Source organism: Neolamprologus multifasciatus, chromosome 2 (assembly GCF_963576455.1).
Source record: "Neolamprologus multifasciatus chromosome 2, fNeoMul1.2, whole genome shotgun sequence".
Taxonomy (NCBI): Eukaryota; Metazoa; Chordata; class Actinopteri; order Cichliformes; family Cichlidae; genus Neolamprologus; species Neolamprologus multifasciatus.
Window position 1 is genome coordinate 1,150,836 of NC_140440.1, and position 25,044 is coordinate 1,175,879.

Genomic DNA, 25,044 nt, shown 5'->3' on the forward strand with positions numbered 1-25,044 from the left:
TGGTTCTGTGGAGAACAGCTGTTTTATTCTCCTGCCTTCGATCTCTCTGGTGTACCTCTTCAAGGGGGTTGCCAAGGCTGTGAGTCATTGCTTGGCAGTTTCCAAGGCCTCAGGTGTGGACAGCTTCCTGTACTTTTTAGGCACCTTCTTCATTGCACCTTTCTGCAACTCCGATAGTTGGCTAACCTCCCTCCGTGCTATCTTGATCTTAGCCTCTAGCCTCCTTCTCCATGGAGGGTACTGCCCCTTGTGGCTGTTCAACTTGTAGCCAAGCATCTCACTGATCACTGTTGCCGTATTGTAGATCAGCTTGTTAGTCTTGGTAATGGTGGCTGTAGGTATCGTCCGTAGTGCTGCATTAACATCATCTAGCAGACCTTCTGAGGGTACTTCACATAGTCTTGGTAAATGGCCATGGGGGATCCAGGTTTCAAGCTTGGCCATGATCCTATCTTTCAGGTTAGTTCCTCTTGCACTCAACGATCCTTCTCCTCTTGCACTTGGGGCTTGGTACCCAATCTCAGGTGGGGGTGATAATATCTCCCACCAGACTCCCCCTTGCCGTAACATTTATGTTGTACCTCATCATTCTCTAGCTGTGAGAGCAGTCCCTTCTTTCGAATGTTGGAACACTGAGCTACTAGTTGTTTTGCCGTCATTGTAGATATTGGGTATCGAAGAAACCATAGGCCCCTCATCCTATTCATGTAACCCCTTCCACCAGGGTTACTTGTGTAGTAGCATTCCAACAACGCCCTATTTTCGTGTCTTGCCCACCGATTCCTTCTTGTTCCAGTAGCCCACTTCTCGTCAGGGTACCCTGGTTCCTGTGTTTGCGCATATACTTGGCCAATAAACACGTTAGCATTTATTGTTTTTTTAATGCCATGACTGAAGTCCCAGAATGTGGGAATCAGCTGAGGCTGGCTCCACACAGACTTGAACTAGGTTTCAAGTTTGGCCATCGTTTTGAACAATGGGATGAGATGTGTGGACACTTTAATTGACAGATGTGCTGACATCTCCCTGATGACACACAGAGCTATCGGAAACTGCTAAAGTGGAGTCACTGAACTGAAGTCATTGACTGTGTTTCTTTGAGATCTTATCTTTGAGAGCATTTTAATGAGTTTGACAAATAATATGGACTGTTGTGAGATACCAACCATGCTAACCAACCTTGTTAGCATGCATAAATGCAGCAGTGGATATATCCAGTTTTTATATAGGACCTGGAAAGAAACTGATTTTATCATGTTCAAAATTGTAGTTAAAGATATACATTTAATGTGCAATATTTTAGCAGTCTACGGCATCAAATGGAAAACACACTATGAACATTTACATGATCTGCAACTTGTTATTTGTGCTGATAGGTCAGATAGGCCATCTCATTAATTATGGGATGGCCTTATCCACCATAAACCATGCTGTCTGGCTCACCATGCTAAAAATAGAATTTTTTTCTATTTCTTATTTGCACTCCACCACTGTCTCCACAGTCAGAAAAAGTCTTTAGAGATCATTCTGTAGCCTTCAGCAACTTTTTCTTATTTTTGTCTTTCCCAGGGCCTTCAGAAACTAGATTTATACATGCCACAAACACTTTCTGTCTTGGTCGGAGTTTGATATATGTTTGTTGTTTGAATGATAGCATGAAAAATTATTTCAGATTTTTTTCCAGATTTTTTTCTATACAAACAAAAGAGGTTGAAGAATGGAGTGTTGGTTGGATGAAATGGATTGGGGGAGGATAATACCTGAGGTATACAATCAAGGGTTAAAGCAAAAAAAACTAAACAAACAACCCCCCACCTGGTGAAGATTTGTCTCAGTATGCTGCTTATCGTTTTTACTCCTCATGCTTCTTCATTTAACCTTCCTTTCTTTTAGCAGTGCCTTTATATCATTTCTCTGTTTTCCTCTGCATCACTCTGTTGCTGTCAGTCCATCTTTTTGCCACTTCTTCACCCCTGTTCATCTCCTATCACTTCATTGCTATAGCTCTCTGCATACACACACACACTCACACACAGACATACTAGTTGGAGCTCATTTGGAGGACAGAGGTGTTGTGTTACTCTGTCATGATCAGGATAATGCCTCTGGCATCACTTATCATTAATCACATTTTAGGGGGAATGGATGGGTTACAAACACACACACACACACACACACACACACACACACACACACACACACACACAGACTCAGTTTGGATAGTTGCTGCCGAAACTGAGACACATTATCTCTGTATATCCTTCTCTGTAGCCATTTTGAAGAAACTCCAGCCGCGGTGTCTCTTTCTTTCTCTCTCTCTCTCTCTCTATCTATCGCTTACACACACACACACAGAGCTGGACTGGCCATCGGGCCTACCGGGCATTTGCTCGGTGGGCCGAGGGTAATTTTTCGTTTTTATGGGCCAATGCGTGTTTTCTTTTTTTTTTTTTGTAACGGTATAAACAATGAAAGCTGGTGGATGGCCAATGTGTAAAAATAACTCAGTTGTTTGGTGATGGCTATGGCAGAGCTTCCACAGAGGCCAGCAGGTGGATGAGGGAAAGGGGATGCAGAAGGAGGAGAGACCTGAGGTGGCCGCCGGTCCGAGTGTCAGGTGAACTGAACTTCAGGTAAGAAGTTATGACCTGCAGTCTATCTGGGTCAGATATAAACCAAGTTTAGGTGGAGTTTATTTTCGTTGTGCTCACGTTTTACAGTCAGTTACAATAACTCGTACTGTGTAATAGCTAGCATGATGGAGTTTCTACACAGCTGGGCGGGTGTTATGATGTTACTGATAGTGAACTTTATTTTATTCCTAAGGCTAGTTAGTAGAGTTGCCAACCGTCCCATTAAAAACGGAATCATCCCGTATTAAGAGAAAATATTACGCATTTTGTATTGAGGTGAAAAGGAACATAGTTTGTGCCGCACTTCGGCTACAATGGAAAAAGACACAAAGCTGGAGTTATTCAGCGTCTTTACGCTGTCAGCTGCCTCTTTTTTCTCATTCCCTCCCCCTCCCTTTCCTGTTGCAACTTCAATCATGAAACTGATCAATGATCAGCTGATCTGCTTTTCTGACGCAAGTCCCGCCGCTCTTGTTTATTTATCGCCCACTTTGCGCCAGAAAGAGGAAATCAGCGGATGTTGCGCTAAACAACAGCAGCACATTTAAGTTGTTGATCAGTTGTTGTTAGAATTTATTTAATATTAATTTCTAGTATCAGCTGATGTTTGCTGGAGCCAAAGCTGTAAAAACTGCTGGTCATGATATCGGTTTGGATATGTGGTGAGAGGGAAACATGAAGATGAAACCAGGAGATGTTCTTACTGAATCATCAGAGCTGAACAGGTGATGGAGAAACAGCTTTACCTTTTAGGTGACATGAATGAGTTGAAGGGAAGAATATGAACTGTTTCTAAGAGGCAAATAACACCAGGATCCTTTTCTAAGTAGCTGACAGCTGGTAACTATGCAGGGGTGGGTCTTGCAAAGTTTTGCCAGGGGGCCAGGTAGGGCATTAACAGAGAAAGGGGGGCACAAAGAAAAACTTTTCTTTCTTATTCTCATTTAAGATGTCTAGCTTTTAATAAATAATTTCTGAATCTTACAACCAAATTTTGTATCTGATGTAAAATCTATAGAAATCTGACATAAACCACCAAGACAGAGTACATCACTGTCACAACAGTGTTTGTTTTCATTCAAAGGCTTTATGGCTTTTGTCCCAGTCCAGCCCTGCACACACACATAAAACAACATCACAGATTGTAAATTTCTTTAAATTTACAAAATAATCTATATATGAACAGTGTTGGGTAAGTTACTTTAAAATAGTAACTTAGTTACATTACTAGTTACTTCTATCAAAAGTAACTCAGTTACTTCAAGTTACTCGTTACTTTCAAAGTAACTAGTTACTAGGGAAAGTAACTTTGGTTTTACTCAGAATTCTCTTGTTAATGTGTTGCTTCCATAACTGGATACCCAGCAAGACTGCCAGTCTTCTAGCTTGCTTACTTGCCACAAGTGCACTGTGCCACCTACCAATAGAAAGGAAAAGATAACGTGCATATTTCCACGAGAGAAATCCCACGCCTGGACCGTCATTGACTGCTGCCATGATTCTAGCCTACGTCACAGCATCATGTGCGCCTTTTACATCCAACACAAAAAACTGCAGTCGTGGTGCTTTGATTGTACTCAGAACTCGGAAATTCTGCCTTCTGAATAGGAAGATGTAGGTAACAGCAGACTGCAGATGAGCTGCATACAGGGCTGGATGGGGACAAAAAATCGTCCTGGGCATTTTGACTAGAGACTGGCCATTATAGGAAAAATCATAAAGCCTTTGAATGAAAACAAACACTGTTGTGACAGTGATGTTCACTGTTTTGATGGTATATATGCATCAATCGTTTGTTGTAAGATTCAGATAATTATTTTTTAAAAGCTAGACATTTTAAATGAGAATAAGAAAGAAAAGTATTTCTTTGTGCCCCCCTCTCCCTGTTAATGCCCCACCTGGCGCCCCTGGCAAAACTTTGCTAGACCCGCACCCGCACAGTTACCAGCTGTCAGCTACCTAAAAAGGATCCTGGTGTTATTTGTCTCTCAGAAACAGTTCATAACTTCCTTCAACTCATTTATGTCACCTAAAAGGTAAACCTGTATCTCCATCACCTGTTCAGCTCTGATGATTTAGTAAGGACATCTCCTGGTTTCATCTTCATGTTTCCCTCTCACCAGATAAACAAACCGACATCATGACCAGCAGCTTTTTTGCAGCTGTGGCTCCAGCAAACATCAGCTGATACTAGGAATTAATATTAAATAAATCCTAACAACAGCTGATCAAGCTTAAACGTGCTGCTGCTGTTTAACGCGACATCGGCTGGTTTCCTCTTTCTGGCGCAAAGTGGGCAATAAACAAACAAGAGAGCCGATCAGCTGATCATTGATCAGTTTTCATGATTGAAGTAGAAACGGGAGAGGGAGGGGGAGAATGAGAGAAGAAGAGGCAGCTGTGCAGCAAAGACACAGAATAACTCCAGCTTTGTGCCTTTTTCAATGTAGCCGAATTACGGGACAAACTGTTCCTTTTCACCTCAATAAGAAACGCGTAATATTTTCTCTGAATACCAGACGGGACGGTTGGCAACTCTAATAACTTATGAACAAAATAAAGTTCAACATCATTAACTTCATAGCACCCACCCAGCTGTATAGAAACTCCGTCATGCTAGCTAGTACGCAGTACGGAAAAAGTCAGAATAACGAAAATAAACTCCACCTAAACTTGGTTTATATCTGACCCAGATAGACTGCAGGTCATAACTTCTTACCTGAAGTTCAGTTCACACTTGGACCGGCGGCCGCCTCGGGTCTCTTTTCCTTCTCTTCCACCTGCTGGCCTCCAACACTTGCTAATGTTATTGAATCTGTGGAAGCTCTGCGATAGCCACCACACGAAGTAACGAGTAACGACCCTATCTAAATCCCAGTAACGACTAACGCGTTCCTGATTTTGGCATAATAACTAGTTACCGTGCTCGTTACCACAATAATAACGTAGTTACTGTAACGCGTTACTTAATAACGCGTTAGTCCCAACACTGTATATGAATAATATATGAGAGATCATCTGTTATGTAGCTAGCAGTTTATGCAGTCTAAGAGAAAATTTTGCTTTTATTAATGTTTCAAGAAGTAGTTTTCAAGAAGCCTGTAAGTAATTCCCATTCAGTTTATCAGCAGTCAAGTCATAGTAAAGCTAATCTCGACTTACCTGACTGTTGGTATATCAGAATCAGAATCAGTATACTTTATTGATCCCTGGGGGAAATTATTTTATTTGTTACTGTGCTCCATTATAAACCAACAGGATGGATATAAAGCCTGTGTGGCTGAAGAAGAATGAGACTTGTTGTTTTAGTCAGTGAAATAACTGGTTGACATAAGCTGATGCCTACACCATGTTGGGATTTGAGCACATTACCCTACTGGATTGCATCACCTTTACTTAAAACACTAAAACTGAAGAGACCAGCTGCTGTCATTTTGAAGCTGAAATGCTATGCTTCCTTCAGTCACTCAGAGTCTCCTTTGTTGTACTTTTTATTTTATAATGTAACAGTTTTATAATATTTCCACTGAGTGAAAGGTCTGAACTGAAGGCAGGACGGGGGGGTGGGGGGGTGGGGGGTCTGTCTTGCTGAGGGTTTGAAAAGAAAGTGACAGCTTGCCAGCTCTCAAGTAAGCATTATATGCTCTCGAGTTCAGTGTTCTTATGAAAAGAATAGCTTTAGCTGAGCTCATTAGAGGAAGCTAACAGGATTTTTAGATATACAGAATTCATTTATGCTCTTTCGTGATTCCAATGGCCCAACCCAGCAGAACAGAATCTCAGGAATTAAGGCAGGACACCATTTTCATTTTCGTGAACAAGAAGCTTTCATGACTCATCGAGTGATGCCACTGACCAGCCAATAAGTCGCATGCAGTCTCATGATGTCACATTTTAGTACCTGCTTGGATTGCTTGGACAAGACAAAGCACACTTGCCCCAGATCAACTGTTTTTGAGTGTATGTAGCAGCATAAGCGTTGTATGTATTTTATACTCTCATAGTCACTTGTAAATACACTTTTTGTAGTTGCATCAAGCAAGCCACGTTCACAAAGTGAGATCAAAGTGACACTCAACAATAGCAATGGTCTCTGCTATATAATGTGGACCATCACACATAACTGTCTTGGTCACATAAGGCAGTGGTCTCCAACCTTTTTTGCGCCACGGACCGGTTTATGCCCAACAATATTTTCACGGACCGGCCTTTAAGATGTCGCGGATAAATACAACAACATAAAACTAGTACCGGTACCGAAAAAAAGAAGATTTATTCATAACACACGTAAAAACACCCAGGAAAACCGAGTTAATGATAAAAACGATAACAAAATAACCGAATAAATAACCGAAAACCGATGAAAACCCTGAAAACCATACATTTCACACCTGAGCCTCAACTCTCGCGACCCGGTACCAAACGACTCACGGACTGGTAGCGGTCCAAGGCCCGGGGGTTGGGGACCGCTGACATAAGGGATAAGTGCACAATATTAGGTAGTTGGTTTTTAATGTTGTTGCTGACTGGTGTGTAATCATTTACTGAGTTTCTGTCTTCACTGTATTCATGTGTCAAAACAGTATACTGAACATACAGTATGCATACAGGGCTGGACTGGGACAAAAAATTGGCCCGGGCATTTTGACTAGCTCACCAGGTATTATAGGAAAAGCCTTTGAATGAAAACAGACGCTGTTGTGACAGTGATGTACACTGTCTTGTTGGTATATGTATGATATCTATACATTTTACATCAGATACAAACTTTGGTTGTAAGATAATTAATTATTAAAAGCTAGACATTTTAAATGAGAATAAGAAAGAAAAGTATTTCTTTGTACCCCCGTTTCCCTGTTAATGTCCTACCTGCCCCCCTGGCAAAACTTTGCTAGATCCGCCCCTGCACAGTTACCAGCTGTCAGCTACTTAGAAAAGGATCCTGGTGTTATTTGTCTCTCAGAAACAGTTCATAACTTCCCTTCAACTCATTCATGTCACCTAAAAGGTAAACCTGTTTCTCCATCACCTGTTCAGCTCTGATGATTCAGTAAGGACATCTCCTGGTTTCATCTTCATGTTTCCCTCTCACCATATATCCAAACTGATATCATGACCAGCAGTTTTTACAGCCGTGGCTCCAGCAAACATAAACTGCTACTAGATTAATATTAAATAAATTCTAACAACAGTTTATCAAGCTTAAATGTGTTGCTCTTGTTTAATGCGACATCCGCTGATTTCTTCTTTCTGGCGCAAAGTGAGTGATAAACAAACAAGAGAGAAAAGCCGATCAGCTGATCATTGATCAGTTTCATGATTGAAGTAGCAACAGGAGAGGGAGGGGGAGAGAATGAGAGAAGAAGAGGCAGCTGTGCAGCAAAGACACAGAATAACTCCAGCTTTGTGTCTTTTTCCATTGTAGCTGAAGTACAGGATAAACTGTGTTCCTTTTCACCACAATACGAAATATTTTCTCTGAATACGAGATGATTCCGTTTTTTAATAATTAACCTTCTGAACATCATGCTAGCGAGTACCCAGTACGAAAAAGTCAGCACAACGAAAATAAACTCCACCTAAACTTGGTTTATATCTGACCCAGATAGACTGCAGGTCATAACTTCTTACCTGAAGTTCAGTTCACCTGACACTCGGACGGTAGCCGCCTCGGGTCTCTCCTCCTCCTGCCTCCCCTTTCCCTCATCCACCTGCTGGCCTCCACCACTTGCTAATGTTACTGAATATGTGGAAGCTCCGCGATAGCTGCCGCACGAAGTAACAAATAACGACCCTATCTAAATCCCAGTAATGATTAACGCGTTCCTGATTTTGGCATAATAACTAGTTACCGTGCTCGTTACCACAATAATAACGTAGTTACTGTAACGCGTTACTTAATAACGCGTTAATCCCAGCACTGGTCAGCAGTCACCCAGCTTAATATCGTGTCTTGTGTCTTGCCTCTGTCTAACATTTAATTATAGCTGGTGAAAAAGAGCTGTTCAGTATTTGTACGTTATCATTAAAATCAGGCCTATATACTAAAACTCATGTGCTTTGGCATAGGAGCTGGTTTCTGGTGTCTATTATTCACTTTTTATCTTTTTTTAATTACTGTCTTGCATAATCCTATTCACTCTCCCCCAACTGGTCACACCCCTGCCTGAGCATGGTTCTTCCAGTTAAAAGGAAGTTTTTCCTTCCCACTGTCGCCAGTCCTTGCTCATAGTGTGATTGTTGGGGCTTCTTTCTAATATTGTAAGGTCTTACAATATAAAGCACCTTGAGGCAACTGTTGTAGTGAATTGGTGTTATATGAATAAAACTGTATTGAACTGAACTGAAATAATACTTTCTGTCAAACGGCATGGGTGAGCCATCACTTTACTAACAGGATGATAGCCATTTCACTCTCAGCCAGCCACTGTCATCTAGCTTATAGCTTGTGTCTCACAGTAGAGGTCCAGAGTCCATCAACATCACACACATCACTAATCCTCTTATCATCATGGTTGCTTGTCTGTTACGGCTCAAACTACAGAGCACCTATCTCAATCCAACTGCTTCTATTTTATTTTTGGACAGTTGAAACTTTATAGTAAGAACAATAATTATCCCAGAGCAATGTTCTTGCAAAATTCCCACTGGGACATTGATTAGGTGATCAAATGCAGACAGCATGAATGAAAGTGAGGGTTTTTCAGGACAGGAGAGGAAGAAAGCAAAATGTTTATCTGTCTTAAATAATAAATGTGCATGTTGTAAGTGCTACAGATTTGAGGGACATTTTAAGCAGTACTGCAGAGCAAATACAGCACAAAAAAGGATCAGCTATATCAGAACCTTCATGCACAGGTTACTTATAACTGCTTCTTGAATAACTAACCTGTATGTATGTAGATCAGATTACAGGTTTAAAATTTAGTGCATGATGTTTTGCTTTTTAGAGGACTTAACATTAAAACAGCTGGCAAATGATATGACCTGCTGTTTGGTACACACTCCATTCTTCTGAAGTACAAAGGCTGGTGGGTCGTATAATGTTGGTGTTTTCCACCTTCATGGACAGTAGTGATGGGTCGTTAGCGAACGAAATGGCTCTTAGAGTCGACTCTTTGAAGTGAACGACGCGAGCCGGCTCCTTATTGGGAGCCGTGAGGTTTTTTTTTCTTTCTCTCACCCTCTCTCTCGCCCTTTTTTCCGCTAAACTTGCGCGCGGCCTGTACCGGCAGAGGGGGGAGGGGCGTTAGTTACACTTGCAGTAGCACAGGATCAGAGCCAGAGAGAAAGAGAGCCAGGGACAACAACGTCACATTAGAAAGGTATAGTAATCATCCACTATTTTCAGTTGCAGATGATAAAGGATTCAGAAATCATACAGGCCCATATGACAGAGAATGTGCATATTCTTTTTGTTTTAATATTTTAATTTATATTTAATTGTGTTGTGGTTTGCAGTGTTTTGTGTTGTTTCACGTTAAATTTGTTTAAAAGGAAAAAGCTGAAAATTTAAATAGTTAAAAGTTTGAAATGTAAATAGTTGTTCTTTGTATTATATGATTTATTTATTACATTTTATGTGGAGTGAATAAATAAAGTATATTTATGGTGGACCATAGAGACAAAGCACGTACAAACTCCAAAACACGTAAAAACTCCAAAACGCGTAAAAACTCAGACGCACTTACAAACCCCGAAGCATGTACAAACTCCAAAACACGTAAAAACTCAGAAGCACGTACAAACTCAGAATCACGTACAAAAGACAACAGAAGTGCTCCAGGATGCTGGGTGCAGTGTTGAGCTTTTGTTACCTAGTGGCTACACAAGCCAGGAAGTATCAACAACCGGATTTGGTGTGTGGTAGTAACAGGTAAATGAATTTTTTTTTAATTATTTGAATAAATATGAGTGTTTGTCTATAAATACACAAACAATACACATATGCTTTCAATTGTGTAATTTAAGTTATCTGGGTAGCTCTGTTTTGGAAGTTCAGTTCATGCTAGAAATGTGTTTTGGAGTTTGTACGTGCTTTTTGGAGTTTGTATATGCTTTAGAGTTTGTACGTGCTTTGTCTCTAGGGGCCATATATAAACAACCACTTTTTTTAACATTAGTAATTCCTTTTCTGCATAATTTTATATTATTGTTAATGATTAAATAATTAAAGCAACAAAACAACCTGAAGAGCAGGTTCGGAGCCGAAAGAGCCGGCTCTTTTTAGTGAGCCGAGCCGAAAGAGCCGGATCTCTAAAAAGAGCCGGAAATCCCATCACTAATGGACAGGTACAGTGTAAGATCATAACGCAGCTGGAAAAGGCTCTTTAGCATCAGCATTACTGTAGCCAGGGCTGGGCTGGTAATCTGGCATATTAGGCACCATCCCAGTGGGGAGGTTTTTTGAGAAGAGTTAAGAATCTATGAGAATGTAATTTTTAAGTGGCAACAAGCTAATAAATCATAGGAATGTGAAAACCAAATTTGGCCACATCTTCATAAGTTTACTTCAAATTTACTTGGATTGGTGGTCCGATCCCTTGGCTCCCCCATATTTACATGCCAAATACCCTTGGGCATACTAACACTCAGATGCATCCATGTGAATGTTAGCTAGAAAACACTTATATAGTAGAAAGTTCTTGTGTGAATGTGGCATGTTGTATAAAGCGCTTTGAGTGCGCCGGGAAAGTAGAAAAGCGCTATATAAGAATCAGTACATTTAACTATGGGGTGCCGTTTGTAAAGTGAAACATACTGAAATTAATGGCAACATTTTTCCACATTTAGCTCAAAACCTTACAAAAATGTTTTTTTGAGTCATTTTTCAAAACATTTAGTAAAATATTTGTAACTTTTTATATTTAAAACACAATTTTAAATGTTACATTTAAATGTTAAATGTTAAATCTAAATATTATATTTAATCTAAATCTAAATGTTAAATCTAAATGTTACAGGAAACTAAATATTTAGCTAACATGCAAATTTATTTACTTAGCTTGTACGGCTCAACATCTGAAGATCCGTTTTGTCAGCGATGGGGTGCGACGATTGTGAAGTGGAGATTTCATCTGCTGAGGGTGCACTACTGCTGAGTCTTTGGATGGCCAACAAAACGGATCTTCCGATGTTTTCAGCTTCTCACCGCCATGAGCTGCTTCAGTTTACCAGCATGCCCAGAGAAGGGACTGTCAGGGGAGAGCAGACACAACCTGACCACCAGCACACTTTCGCGCTGGAGGGTTTCGTAAAGCTTTTGTTTTGGTATTTCCGTTGATCCGTACAAGCTAAGTATTAGCTAAATATTTTGTTTCCTGTAATATTTAGATTTAACATTTAGATTTAAATATATGTAGATTTAACATTTAGATTTAATATTTAACATTTAGATTTAATATTTAAAATTGTGTTTTAAATATAAATAGGTTAATATTTTACTAAATGTTGTAAACAACTTTTCTTTTTTTACCAAAGCATATAGTTAGGGCTGGTGACCCTGAATCCTCCCTTAGTTATGCTGCAACAGTCATAGGCTGCTGGGGGATTCCCATGATGGATTGAGTTTTTCCTTTCTGGTCACCTTTCTCACTCACTATGTGTTAATAGACCTATCTGCAATGAATCGTACATTCTATTAATCTCTGTCTCTCTTCCACAGCATGTCTTTTATCCAGTCTTCCTTCTCTCACCCCAACCGGTCGCAGCAGATGGCCGCCCCTCCCTGAGCCTGGTTCTGCCAGAGGTTTCTTCCTGTTAAAGGGGAGTTTTTCCTTCCCACTGTCGCCAAAGTGCTTGCTCATAGGGGGTCATATGATTGTTGGGTTTTTCTCTGTATCTATTATTGTAAGCTCTGCTGTACCTTGAGGCAACTGTTTTTGTGATTTGGCGCTATATAAATAAAATTGAATTGAATTGAATTTTTTTTTTAAAATGACTCGAAAAAACATGTTTTTGTAAGGTTTTGAGCTAAATGTGGAAAAATGTTGCCTTTATTTCAGCATGTGTCACGTTACAAACGGTGCCCCGTATTTACCAACATATACAGAATTTGTTGTTCACTGACCACATCAGGTGAGATCTGTAGGGATACTATCATAAATCATACTTAATTTGATCTCATTACAATTACTGACATTTTGGAATAAATTGTAATTGTAATGATGATCATGAAAATAATAATTAAAAAAAAAGTTACTGTCTTTTCCTGTTTCATATGTTAGGCTATCCCCTCTCTGTCTCCTGTTTAATTTTGGTATTTCCACCGTTGCCAGAAACCCAAACAAATCAAACAAAAAGAGGCTCTAATGTAAGCGTCCTGTTAATGTTGGTGGCGTCAGTTACACAATGAACCCGGAGCCAGCACAACAGAGCCAGCAGTGCACGGGCAGGAATGCATTTCTTACTTGGAAATTCAAACACCACTTGACATTTAAAGAAGAAAGGGAGGGGCAAAATCTGACCGTGCAATGCAAACTGTTTGCCAGCAACCAAGCTGCTCTCAGCGTCAAAAGACTCCACCTCCAACCTAAAGAAACATCTGGAAGTAAGTTCTTTTCGAAAAACTAATGTTAGCCTACCTACTGCAACTACCTTGTTTTAATTGTGGTAGCTACCTTATGTGCCACTTCAGTATGTTCGATGCACTATTGCTGTGTGATTTATTACTATTACTGAAGGCTACTCGCCACTGAGCTAACATTGTTAGCTGGCTTTAGCTGAGGTTAGTTCATAGACTGCAGACTGTTAGATTTTATGGATAGGATTAACAACCTGCTAGGTGCAAATAATCATGTGCAGTTCTGAAAGCAGTCTATGAACTAACCTCAGCTAATGCCAGCTACCAATGTTAGCTTGGTGGCAAGTAGCCTTTAGTAATAGAAATAAATTCCACAGCAATAGCACATTCACTTGGTTGTAAAAATCATGACAATATATTAAGTAATCCAATGTATTCAGAATAAGTTAAACTGAAATTTAATAGATTACGTTAAAAACTACATTTTGGGCCATGTATTCTATAATCTGTAGTGGAATACATTTTAAAAGTAACCTTCCCAACACTGTCTTTATTAACTGTATGATCCCGAGTGTGGATATGATTAGTTTAATTGCTCATTCCACAATAGCACTAAACAGGTCCTATTTTAATTCATGTTTTACAAACACCAAAAAAACAATCAAAAGAACAGTGTTTTATAGCTGTGCTTTGTTAGTAAATACAGAGATGCCTGCCATGACACATTGATGAAACTAAACTGTTCACCTTATTAAATGTCAATATGTGCCAATATAGCACGATTGGCTAATATTTCCCATTTTGACTGTTGATTGGCTCTTTTAGGGGATAGTCTCCAATTCTCCAATATGCTCTTCAAAAGGATTAATCCAGAAATGAACAGGACAAGTTACTGAAATTAAAAACAAATTTATACACAACTTTATTTATTAACCAGTGTGCACGCTAACAATACATTTCCACAAATGGCTAAAAGAAGTGAAACTAATAGCTAATGGCTCATAGCTACACAATTCAATAGTGACACAGGTCCAGAATTGCAGCATTAACCTGAATATTAAAAAATCGACTTCAAAATAAAGCTACTCCCACTGGCCTGATTATTACAAGCTTTAACCATGCTTTAACAAACAAGGTCACAAACATAAAAAGCCTTCACTAAGTGATGACAATTTTTCCACCAGCATATCAAACTATGTCCAATTGACATTACTTCAAAATGACACAAGGCAAAATACCCAAATACACATTTTTAGACAGGCACCATCAATCATCACAGACAGAATATCCTACATGAGACATAAATAACTGCAACTATATAATGACATATATTAACAACAGTTTTTCAGAGAACAATGTACACTCTAAGAAATAAAACATGGGCTTTTTAAAAATTAATTCATAGTTCAATATACTTAAAATTGTTAATCTTATGGGTGTAATTAATATTTTTAAATTTGATTTAATTAATTCTAAACCGTTTTAATGTTAAATAATATTGATATTTCCAATTTATTGAACACATTTAATTAAATCCAAAGAGCCCTTTCCACATCCTTTCTGAGCATGCGCAGAGAATGAAAAAAAAATCTTCGCGCATACGCGTTGACCTTCTTCATCTACGCCACAGTGTGCTTTGGCCACATGTCTGGAAAGAGGGATTAATCACGATTCATCCGTTGGAGTTAAGGTAATTTCTTCCTATTTTTAATAGAATATAATTTAACTAGTACTTTGTGATAATATATGGCGTATATTTTTCCGGTAAATATGTGGGCCGTATGTGTTCTCTAGGTTAGCATTTTGCTAGCATTGGAAACATTCATTTGCATATTCGACGTTACTGCACATCTGAATATTGTCCCATCTGCGTTTAAAATTTCTTTCGAACTCCGAATAGCACACTTATTTTATTTGTTTTATTGCACTATCAAGTTAGGAGAACGTTAGCCCGAACAAGAATTGTGATACATGTGCAGTGATTGTTGACGAGTCCATACTCGTCTGTTTCACTGAAGAGAACTGCGTAGTTTGCATATCTTCGTGCATCGCGTCTCAAAGAGACCTCTGAAGGTGACCCCCACTTGCCCCCAAAAATAAAATCAAGTATACTGGGTGGTTAGTGCTCCGTTTGTTTGCTACGGTGTCAAAGATATTGCACTTTTATTTAATAGGTCATTGAGAGTTGAAGAGCCCCCCCCCATCCCCAAGCAAAACGAAAACGGCCCAAAATAGGCCAAAACATGCCACAAAATGCTCGGCTTGGCTAGTGCTTGTTTGTGCCGTTAAAATTAACATTTGTGCTGCTACGGTTTTCCAGTTATTAATGTTTTACTCTTTCGCGATGACGTCACGGGCGTCAAGCACGCTCCCCGTGCTTACGGGCGCAAGTGAGCGTCCGGGTGATGTAGACGTCGTAGGAAACGCTCACTCGCACCCGAGCATTTTGTGGCATGTTTTGACCTATTTTGGGCCATTTTCGTGTTGCTTGGGGGGGGGGATGAACTCTGAATGACCTATTAAATAAAAGTGTAATATCTTTGACACCTAGCGATACAAACGATGATTTTACCAGCACAAACCGACAAAAACGGAGCACTAACCACTTGATTTTATTTTTGGGGCCAAGTGGGTCACGTTCAGACTGGGCTGCTCCGGTATATAATGATAAACATGCTCACAGGAACAGATTTATGAAATGAGTAATAGAAATTTTGGAGCATTTGAAATTTAACTTGTATTATTAATACATTTCAAAAGAAACAGGATTGTTCTTAAGTTTAGACCATCTCTGTGCTACCCCTTTGCATGTGTCTCACTGTACACGATTAATTTTTTCTGGTTTTCTTTTTCTCTCAGGTTGCTGGTTGTGGAATTTGGAGCTGCGGAGATTTGAGCTGTGCTCCAAAAGTGCATGTTGAAGGTACCTAATGCTTTCATATTATTTACTTTTTCCTTAATACGCAATTTTACATTTTGAATTCTCTTATTTGGTCTTTTAGGTTATGAATGTGGTGTTATAAGCTTTGCTCTTTAAGTGTATCTAAAAGGTACCAAATTCTAAAACACTTGAGACTTAAAACACTCCATTCTTGGTCTGAGACGCTCATATCCGTGCATTTACAGTCATTGTCCTTGTACTTTCAAAACATGGGGTGGTGTTAGGACTCATCTAAGTCGTGCACATGTTGCTACACCCTCTCACACTGTAGAACATGTTATTTTGACTTGTTCTTCTTGTCCTGAAAGCCACATATCAACAAGCAGAGAATACTTCCTCCATATTAATAAACATCTCAAGAGGTTGGAGACAGTAGATTGTGTTTATCAAAATTGTTCTTTCAAAACTAATGTGTATGGTACTTTCCAGACACACAAGAGTAGAAAACATTCTTCATGCACGCTAAAAGATTTCAAAAACGAAATAGTGAAAAGAACTGAATTTACAAGTAAGAATGATCTTTCTGAGGAGTCTGCAGATGAAGGGCCCTCTGACTTGCATTGTGAAGCTGGTGTAGTTAGTGAAAATTTGGAGGAAGCTGTAGTTAAAAACCTTGCCTTGGTTTTGTTAAAGTTGGAGGTCTTTTCACATGTACCAACATCAGCAATTGACAATTTACTCAAGGGGCTACATTTTCTATTCACTACTTCTGCTTTACCCTTAACAAATAGCTTAACTTTGGCCATTCTCAAGGAGCATAATATTGAGGTTAGTGCATCGCTAGTGAATGAGTTATGCACTGCATTATACACTGGAAATCCACTACTTAGAAGTATTGCAAAAGGAGGATCACTCGAAACAACATTTAAGCGCAAGAAGTTTTACTATGAAAAGTTTAATGTTGTTGAGCCAGAGGAATATGTTCTAGAGTAAAATGTTCTAGAGGGGGAAAAAAAACCTTTCAATATATTCCACTGCTAAAGTTATTGGAGCAGTTACTTCAACGTGAAGATATTGTCGGAAAGCTAGTTGAAAACTATAAAAGGAGTCATTCAAATTCACAACTGCTTACATGTTTTCAAGACGGTGAGAATCAGAAGAACAATATATTTTTTTTCAAGTGAAGAGCTCAGAATTTCATTATGCCTATATATTGATGATTTTGAAGTGTGCAACCCACTAGGAACATCTCGCAAAAGACAAACTTTGTGCGGTTTATTGGATTCTGGGCAACTTGCCTTCTGGTTGCAGCTCAGCCCTTTCTTCAATCTACTTGGCACTGTTGTGTAAAAGTGAATTAATTAAATCTTTTGGTTATGAAAAAGTACTTGAGCCTCTGCTGCGTGATTTAGTCAGACTTGAGAAGCAAGGTTTATTCGTGCCCCTCCTTGGTTCGGTTATCAAGGGTACCGTTCAGTGTGTCGTTGCTGATAATCTGGGGGCCCATGGGCTTGGAGGATTTGTGGAGAATTTTTCAGCTAATTATTTTTGTCGTTTCTGTACAGCCCAGCTTCCTGATATAAATACGTGTGAGGTAAAGACAGGATCATTTGAACGAAGAACAAAGGAAAATCATCGGCTTCATATCAAGACTGCTCAAGAAAACGGTGTGAACTGTTTAGGTGTAAGAAAATCGTGTGTTTTAACGGATAACCTCTCGTATTTTAATGTTGTTACTGGTTACCCTCCCGACATTGTGCACGATTTCTTTGAAGGAATCGTTCTTGCCGAGTTGGCCCAGTGTATTGACCTTCTCGTGTCAAAAAAGTATTTTTCTCTCGAACAACTGAACAATCGTATTCGTTCTTTTCCTTACAAGGAAGGAGATAAAACTAATCGCCCCATTGTGTTATTAAAAGCTGTAAGTAAGAAGAAGAGACGTTCTCTTGGGGGTAACGCACACGAAAACTGGTGTCTTATTTGCTTGCTTCCTTTTATCATTGGACCAAATGTCCCTGCTGATGAACCAGCCTGGCTGGTTATTTTAGACTTAAAAGATATTGTCGAGCTTGTAGTAGCTCCTGTTCACAGTCTTCAATCTGTTGCATATTTGGAATGTAAGGTCTCAGAGCACCGAAAACGTTACCAACAACTATTTCCTAACCAAAAACTGATGCCTAAACACCACTTTATTGAGCACTATGCAGAAATGATCAAATGTTTTGGTCCTCTTGTCTCGTTATGGACGATGAGATTTGAGGAGAAGCATAGTTTCTTCAAACAGGCTGTTCGGAACATCAAAAGCTTCAGAAACATAGCCGGCTCTTTAGCTCGTAAACATCAGTTAATGGTTGCGTATAGAATGCTTTGTCCTGATGATGAAAACTCTACAGATGTTACTCGCGTGACAGAAGTGCCGTTGGATGTCCTTAGAGACAATGTTGTGAAAAGTATCTCTAACAAACATCCAGACGTGACTACTGTTAACTTAGCCACTGGCGGTTTTGTGAACAATATTCAGTACAAAAAGGGAATGATTGTTGTGCACGGATCATGTGGTGGACTACCAGATTTCTGTGAAATTCAACATTTGTGCATTATTAAAAAAGAGACCCTCCTTATTCTGAAAAGACTAAATTCATGGTACATGGAGCACTATAGAGCTTTTCACCTACAAACAACAACAGATGTTGTTGTTGTATCCATGACAGAGCTGGCCGACCCATACCCGCTATGCGACTATGAAGTGGGACACTTGCGGATGGTCACCTTAAAAAGACATATTCACATTGGTAATTGTTTTATTTGTTTTCACTCACTGTTAGGTAAACAAACATTTGTGGCAACAAGTAAGTGTATTTTTTTACAAGTAAAAATGTCATGTTCTTTAGACTGTATTGAGTAGTGTTTCATGATCCAGGAATTATCTATGTATGTATTTAGAAATATTGTCTGCTGGACAGTATTTCTTAAAAAAATCCCTATGGATAATCTATGCACTGGTCTTGTTTTTCAGCTTGAAGAATGGCTGCTACTTTGAGGGTGATACTTGGAGTGGACAATTCATCCAAGTTGATGCTTCCTTCTGGAATCCCTGGTTCAGTGGACATTTTAAAAGAGGAAATACAAAGACAGTTTGGATTGACTGAAGATTTCAGGCTTTCAATATAGAGATGTTGAGTTTGACAATGAATACATGAATCTAACCACAACTGGGGACATTAAAGACAAGAGTACAATCAAAGTAATTTACACTAATTTAAACTCTGCGCCGTCCACTGTGCCCACCACAGAACCCACAGCTGCCTCCAGAGAGACATTACCACAGTTTGATGCACCATCCTTGCCAGACACTGACATCCTTTCCTCCTCAGACTCCAGTGCCTCTTGTTCATCTCTTCGCTTGCGGAAATGGCCCTTAAACTTTCCAATACCAAAGTTTAGTTTTGATGTGGAGTTTCAGTTACACAGAGCCCAGCAAGAATATGAAAACAATGGGACTCTCTTAGACCCGAGCCCAAAACTCAAATCTGACATATTAGATATGTTGGCCTCAGAAATTGCAAAATACAAAGTTTATCCATCAAGTGGAGATATTGATGATGTCGCAAAAGCGTTAATTCAAAAATATCCCTTTCTCAAAGAGACCGGATCTGTGACGGGCTGTGAAGGCTGGAAAGTAAGCCTAAAATACAAAATGGCCAATTACCGGACAACACTGAGAAACATAGGGTGCCCAGAGGTGACAATAAACATTCTACAACACAAGAGCGAACGAGAGAAGAGTCCACGTCGAAACAACGTCAAAAAGCCACGGAAAGCAGAAGTGAACTTTTTACCACAATACCCTGCAGGAGAAACGAAGAAAAGTCTGGAGGAAGAACGACAAGCACTACTGATTGAGGTGAAGAAAACAAACAACGATCAAATAATCAAAACAAAGATGGATAAGACATTTGCACACAGAAGAAGAGAGGTGATTGAAGAGATGCCATTCATCGCAGAGTTCAAGAGCAGATGGCCGGCCCTCTTCAAAGTACCTGAGGTATGAGTTTGAGTCTTGGTTAAAAACTGGCCGTGAACAGAAAAGTACTGCTACAAAGCTGATGTCACCGAGCTGATGTCTTTTCAGCTTAGTGCAGCTAAATTGTGTTGTGAGAAGGGCAGCTCCAATGGAACGAAAAATTTTGGGAAAACAGGACGTTGCTAACATGATACACGTCAGAGTTTCCTTTTACAACTAAAGTGCAAAATTTGTGCATTTTGTGATTTTCGTACTGCATGGGTGAGGCACTCTTTTGCAGCCACCTGATTCTGCCGGTCCATCTATAAATGTTTTGGGTGGCATGTTGGAATAACTTTTCTGTCCATTTAAAAATCGTTTTTTTTCTTCTTTTTTTTTTTTTATGTAATCGTAATTGATTTTGCACATTCCCATCTGATTAATCGATTCCCCCCCCCCCCCTTTTTTTTTTTTTCTTTTCTTTCTTTAAATCAAACCTGGACAGCACCAGAACTTTTTGTCTGGGATTAGATCAGGTTTGGTCTGGATTTAGTCCTGTTTTGAGCTGAACTATTTAAAAATTGTATTTTTGAACTTTGTAGATCAATGCGGAGTTCACCCGAATCACCACAGTTCCACTGCTGTCCACATTCATGAGCAGTCTTGACCAGTACTCTGACCAGTTGATGAAGATTCTACGAAAAAAAGGAGGGGAAACAGCGGATCAGAGCAGCGTTGTCTTCAATTTCACAGGTATTCTGTCTTGTTAAAATGTTCTGTAACTAATAGATTAGTTGCAGGTTGATCTCAGGTCTGGTTATTAACCTGTATTTTTAACTTTCTTGGGTCATTTTATGCTTGTTCTCTCCTGCGTTATACTTCTCATCTTGCTTTTGGCTTATATTCTGGATTTGGTCCTGACACAAAGCAGAACTAAGTAACTCATGCCCCTAGAGGCCATAAGTGCCGCTGCTGGCATTGCAGCTTTTTTCTTTTCTTTTTTTGTTACTCATTAATTGTCCAAAGGAATAATTAGCTACACTGAGAAAAGACAAAGGCAGAGGACATTTCACATTTCGCAACAACTCAGTGACACAATAGATTATTTTTTTTCACTCAAACTTGGTATAAATACTGCAAATGTGGTGGTAGCCCGCATACCTCATATTAACGTGACAGTGTGTAGTTTTTGTCATTAATTTTTGGAAATATCTATCAAAATGTTTTTGATTCCTTTGAACAACACTCCTATGCAACAACACTTTTCTTCCTTCTTTCGGGTGGTACACCACGCTAAAGCTGGATTTTCCATGACCCAATGTATCGCAATCAGTGTAATTGGACTTATAACTTATAATCTTTATGGGAATGAATTGGTTTCTCATTCTCTAACACAAAATACTACTTGCTTGCAAAAAGCATGTTTAAAATTACTTAGAAACAATTATGAATTGGTTAAACAACAATAAAAATTGACTTAAGTTCTGTGGGGGTCTCTAAAAACTTCAAAAAAGTAATTGTGCTGCATGTGTTGTTTTGTTTAGAGTTCCCGAATCGAAGTGAAGCGTGAATGCATCCTTAAAGCTGTGATTATATACCTGAATGAGAACCCTGAAAATCTCATCAAAGAGTACATGGTAAGTTTATTTTTAAAGGGATATTCCACCCCTCAGTAAAATTTTGACTGTCATAATTCCCAGAGTTTTGTAAGTTGAAAAGTGTATTTTCTAAACAAGCCCAGGCATTCTCCTGATCTGGCAGCAATCAGTTTTCTTTAAATTAGCTTCCAACAATAAAGTGCATGGGAAATACTAGGATTTTGTTTCCATTCACTTACATTGTTTTATGCAAAACTATACTCCTTCTGCCCTCTGTCCATGTTTCATGTATCTTCTTCTTGGTCTTTATTTGGTGATAGTCTTAAATCCACATTTTTCTTTGGTCTGTTCTCCTCAGTCTCATTCAGGGATATGTGTAATTAGGGTAGTGTGGACCATTTTAACTAAAATTGAGTGAATAGATAGATGATGCGATGACCAAAATACAACGTATTTAAAATATTTCTGTCCTTTTCAGGATGTCAGCGTGATGGAAGCTGAAGAGCTCGAGAGGATGGATTTGGGTGTTTATAAAATAATCCATGAAGGAGCACAGCCTGATGACTCCCTTGAAGATGTTGGCATCATTATCGAGAGATGCACCGTCTTGCCGGATCTTCTCGATGTGGCGAGCGGGTGTGCACTTTTGTTTGGGCTAATTTACTGCCTCAATCTGAGTTACCCAAAGCCACTTCGCTACACATTTGAGTTCTTCCAGAAGGTGCTCATGGGACTGGAAGACAAAAAACTATCTAACAAAATACAAGTGCTGAAGAACAAACTCTGCCAAAAGGAGACGCAATGACTCTTCTAGACCGAAATGTCCCCCAAAATAAGTGCTCTGTTTTACTGTTTAAAAGTTTATAAATATATATATGTTGATCCTTGTTTGTAAATATTTTGTCATAGCTTTTAATATTTAAGAGATTTACTGAATGTCATTTTTCTTTTGATTGTGGAAAAGAAAACATTATTCAGAAACTGAGTTTCTTGAACTGGGGACAAAATTACCCAGATGGATATATTTTCTTGTTTCACAACATTTTCTTCAGTTTGAGTTGCTGTGGTAATTCTGCAGACTGTAGCCATTGCAGACCTACAACTGTAGATCCTGAAATCATTTTGTCAGGTTTGACACCCTACTCCTCACTACACTGTCACTTAGTTGAAACTGGAAAGTTGTTTCAGATGTTTACATTTTATTTTACACACTTCATTTAATGTTGCATTATGCAGTGTTGTTTCCCTGTTTAAGCTTTGCCTCATTGAAGGTTTTTGTTCAAGTTGTTAAAGCAACACAATTTTTTTTGTATTTACACTTCATATTAGTTCTCGTGTACCAGGTTTCCATTGTAGGTCAAGGATCTTGAGTGTTATAAATGTTAAAGTGTATGTGCAAACAAATGTGAAAAGGTTCTAAGGTTGTCACCTGTACTCAAGTTAAGTACTGGATTTTTGGTCTTAGCATTTAATTAAGAATATTTTGAGATTTGCTTTATGCATTTCTTTTATTGTAAAATTTATTATATAATAGAAAACTTATAATTCTGAATCTGATTTTTGGAACTGGGGATTAAATCGTCCAGATTTACCTTTTTGTGTCACTTAAGTATTTTCTGTAATTGCATTATACAGTGATTTTTAAGTTGCTGTGGTAAATCTGCAGATCTGACTATAATCACAAATTGTATTGAATTTGACATCTTACGGCACACTACAATGTCACTTTGTTGAAACTCGAAAGTTGTTTCCAATGTTTAAATTTTGGTCATGCACTTTAAGCATTTAATATTGCCTTATGCGGTGTTGTTCCCTGTAGAAGCTTTGCCTTGTTAAGGCTTACCGTAAATAAAGTTGTTGATGCAGCACCCTTTTTTTTGCATTTACACTTTATGTAAGCTTTGGTGTAAGAGTTTTCTATTGAAGTGCAAGGATCTTGAATGTTATAAATGGAAACGTGTGAGCAAGTGTAAAAAGGTTCTTGAGTTGTCACCTGTACTGTGTAGTTAAGTGTTAGACCTTTGCTGAAGACCTCTGAAAGGTCCAAACACCTAATTACAATGTATAGATGACAACTCAGGAACCTTTCTAGACTTGTTTTGTTGGTACCTAAACATTTAGCATATAGATGAAACTATTCATTAAATCATAATTAATCAAATTAATTAGGTCCAAAACACAATCTAAATGGTCCCATTAAATTCAAATTAATATTGTCAATTGAACCTAAAGCAATACAGTTAATAAAATGAACAAAGTGTTTAAATTCTAATTAATGGTGTTAAATAGTAACAATGAAAGGAAAGCTGTTGCTTTTAATGAATAATTTCACTTCTGATATACATCACCATTGAAATTGCAGATAACAACCATATTGATTTATGTTTAATTGACCAGGTTTTGTGGAAAAGATTGCCTTAACTTTGTCAATTAAATCCAACGTTTTATTTCTTAGAGTGTATACTGAGATGCCATCCATCTTTCCTTTCATCCATTTTCTGCCACTTCACTTCAAATGAGCCATTGCAGCCATCTGCCATTTCTTGTGTTTTGTTAGCTTAATGAGTTTCACAAACAAAACAAAAAGTAACATAAAGTGAAATATACTGAAATTCATTTACAGCTAAATTTTTTATTAATGCTAAATAATATTAATACCAGAGACAGACAACACATTTGGCTTCCTTTAAATTTGTTTACAGATATTTTATTTTGCTCATGTTTTGGGAGTAAATGTGACACTAAGCCTGCTGGAAGCCCATTTTCTACCGATTACATTAGTGCAACATTGTTACAACCAGTGTGTGTGAGTACAGGCATCTATGTGCGTAGGATTGTGTGGCTCTCTTCCACAAATCCCCCTCTCTTGCTGCAGTGGTGTTAGTTGAATCTCTCACTGGGCTCCTCACTGTCCTCAGGGTGAGTAGACCTTGCTGACCGCAGCTTCACCTCGCCTGGGAGCAAAGAGAGCTGAGCAAGCACAGACCACCAAAGGCCACCAAGCAAACTCTCACACTTTTCTCTCACATCCATTCATGCATCTGAAAATTCTCATAGTATAACAGATCACAAATGCAAAGCTGCATGTTTAAAGTTGCATCAGGTTTGGAAACACACAAAGATGTTTGACAGAAGTCTGGGCAAAGCTGGCAGAAATGGAAAACAGTACACGGCTGCTGCCACATTTTCTAAAGTAACACTGCATATGAAGAAGACCTGTCTGATCACAGCAGCATAATATTTAATTTTCAGGTTACCATTAGCATTTCCTGACAGCAGATATTTTATTCTTCAGCAGCAATTTAAGGCACATTCATAGAAACATTTTGATACATAGCTGTGACTGCATGTCCTTCCTTCAATCAATAAATCAATCAATCAATCAATCAAAGCTTTATTTGCCACAT

General features: G+C 38.8%; 1 protein-coding gene across 1 annotated transcript; it reads left to right on the forward strand.

The window, feature by feature from the left end:
• The first annotated feature begins 14,597 nt into the window (after window positions 1-14,597).
• LOC146523795 (uncharacterized) lies at window positions 14,598-24,135 on the forward strand. Its single transcript, XM_085135125.1, has 7 exons — window positions 14,598-16,078; window positions 18,748-18,828; window positions 19,053-20,081; window positions 20,642-20,792; window positions 21,192-21,217; window positions 21,584-21,711; window positions 22,097-24,135. The coding sequence occupies exons 3-7, from the start codon at window positions 19,233-19,235 to the stop codon at window positions 22,440-22,442; spliced, it is 1,500 nt and encodes a 499-aa protein (XP_084991251.1). The 5' UTR covers window positions 14,598-16,078; window positions 18,748-18,828; window positions 19,053-19,232; the 3' UTR covers window positions 22,443-24,135.
• Window positions 24,136-25,044: the final 909 nt, after the last annotated feature.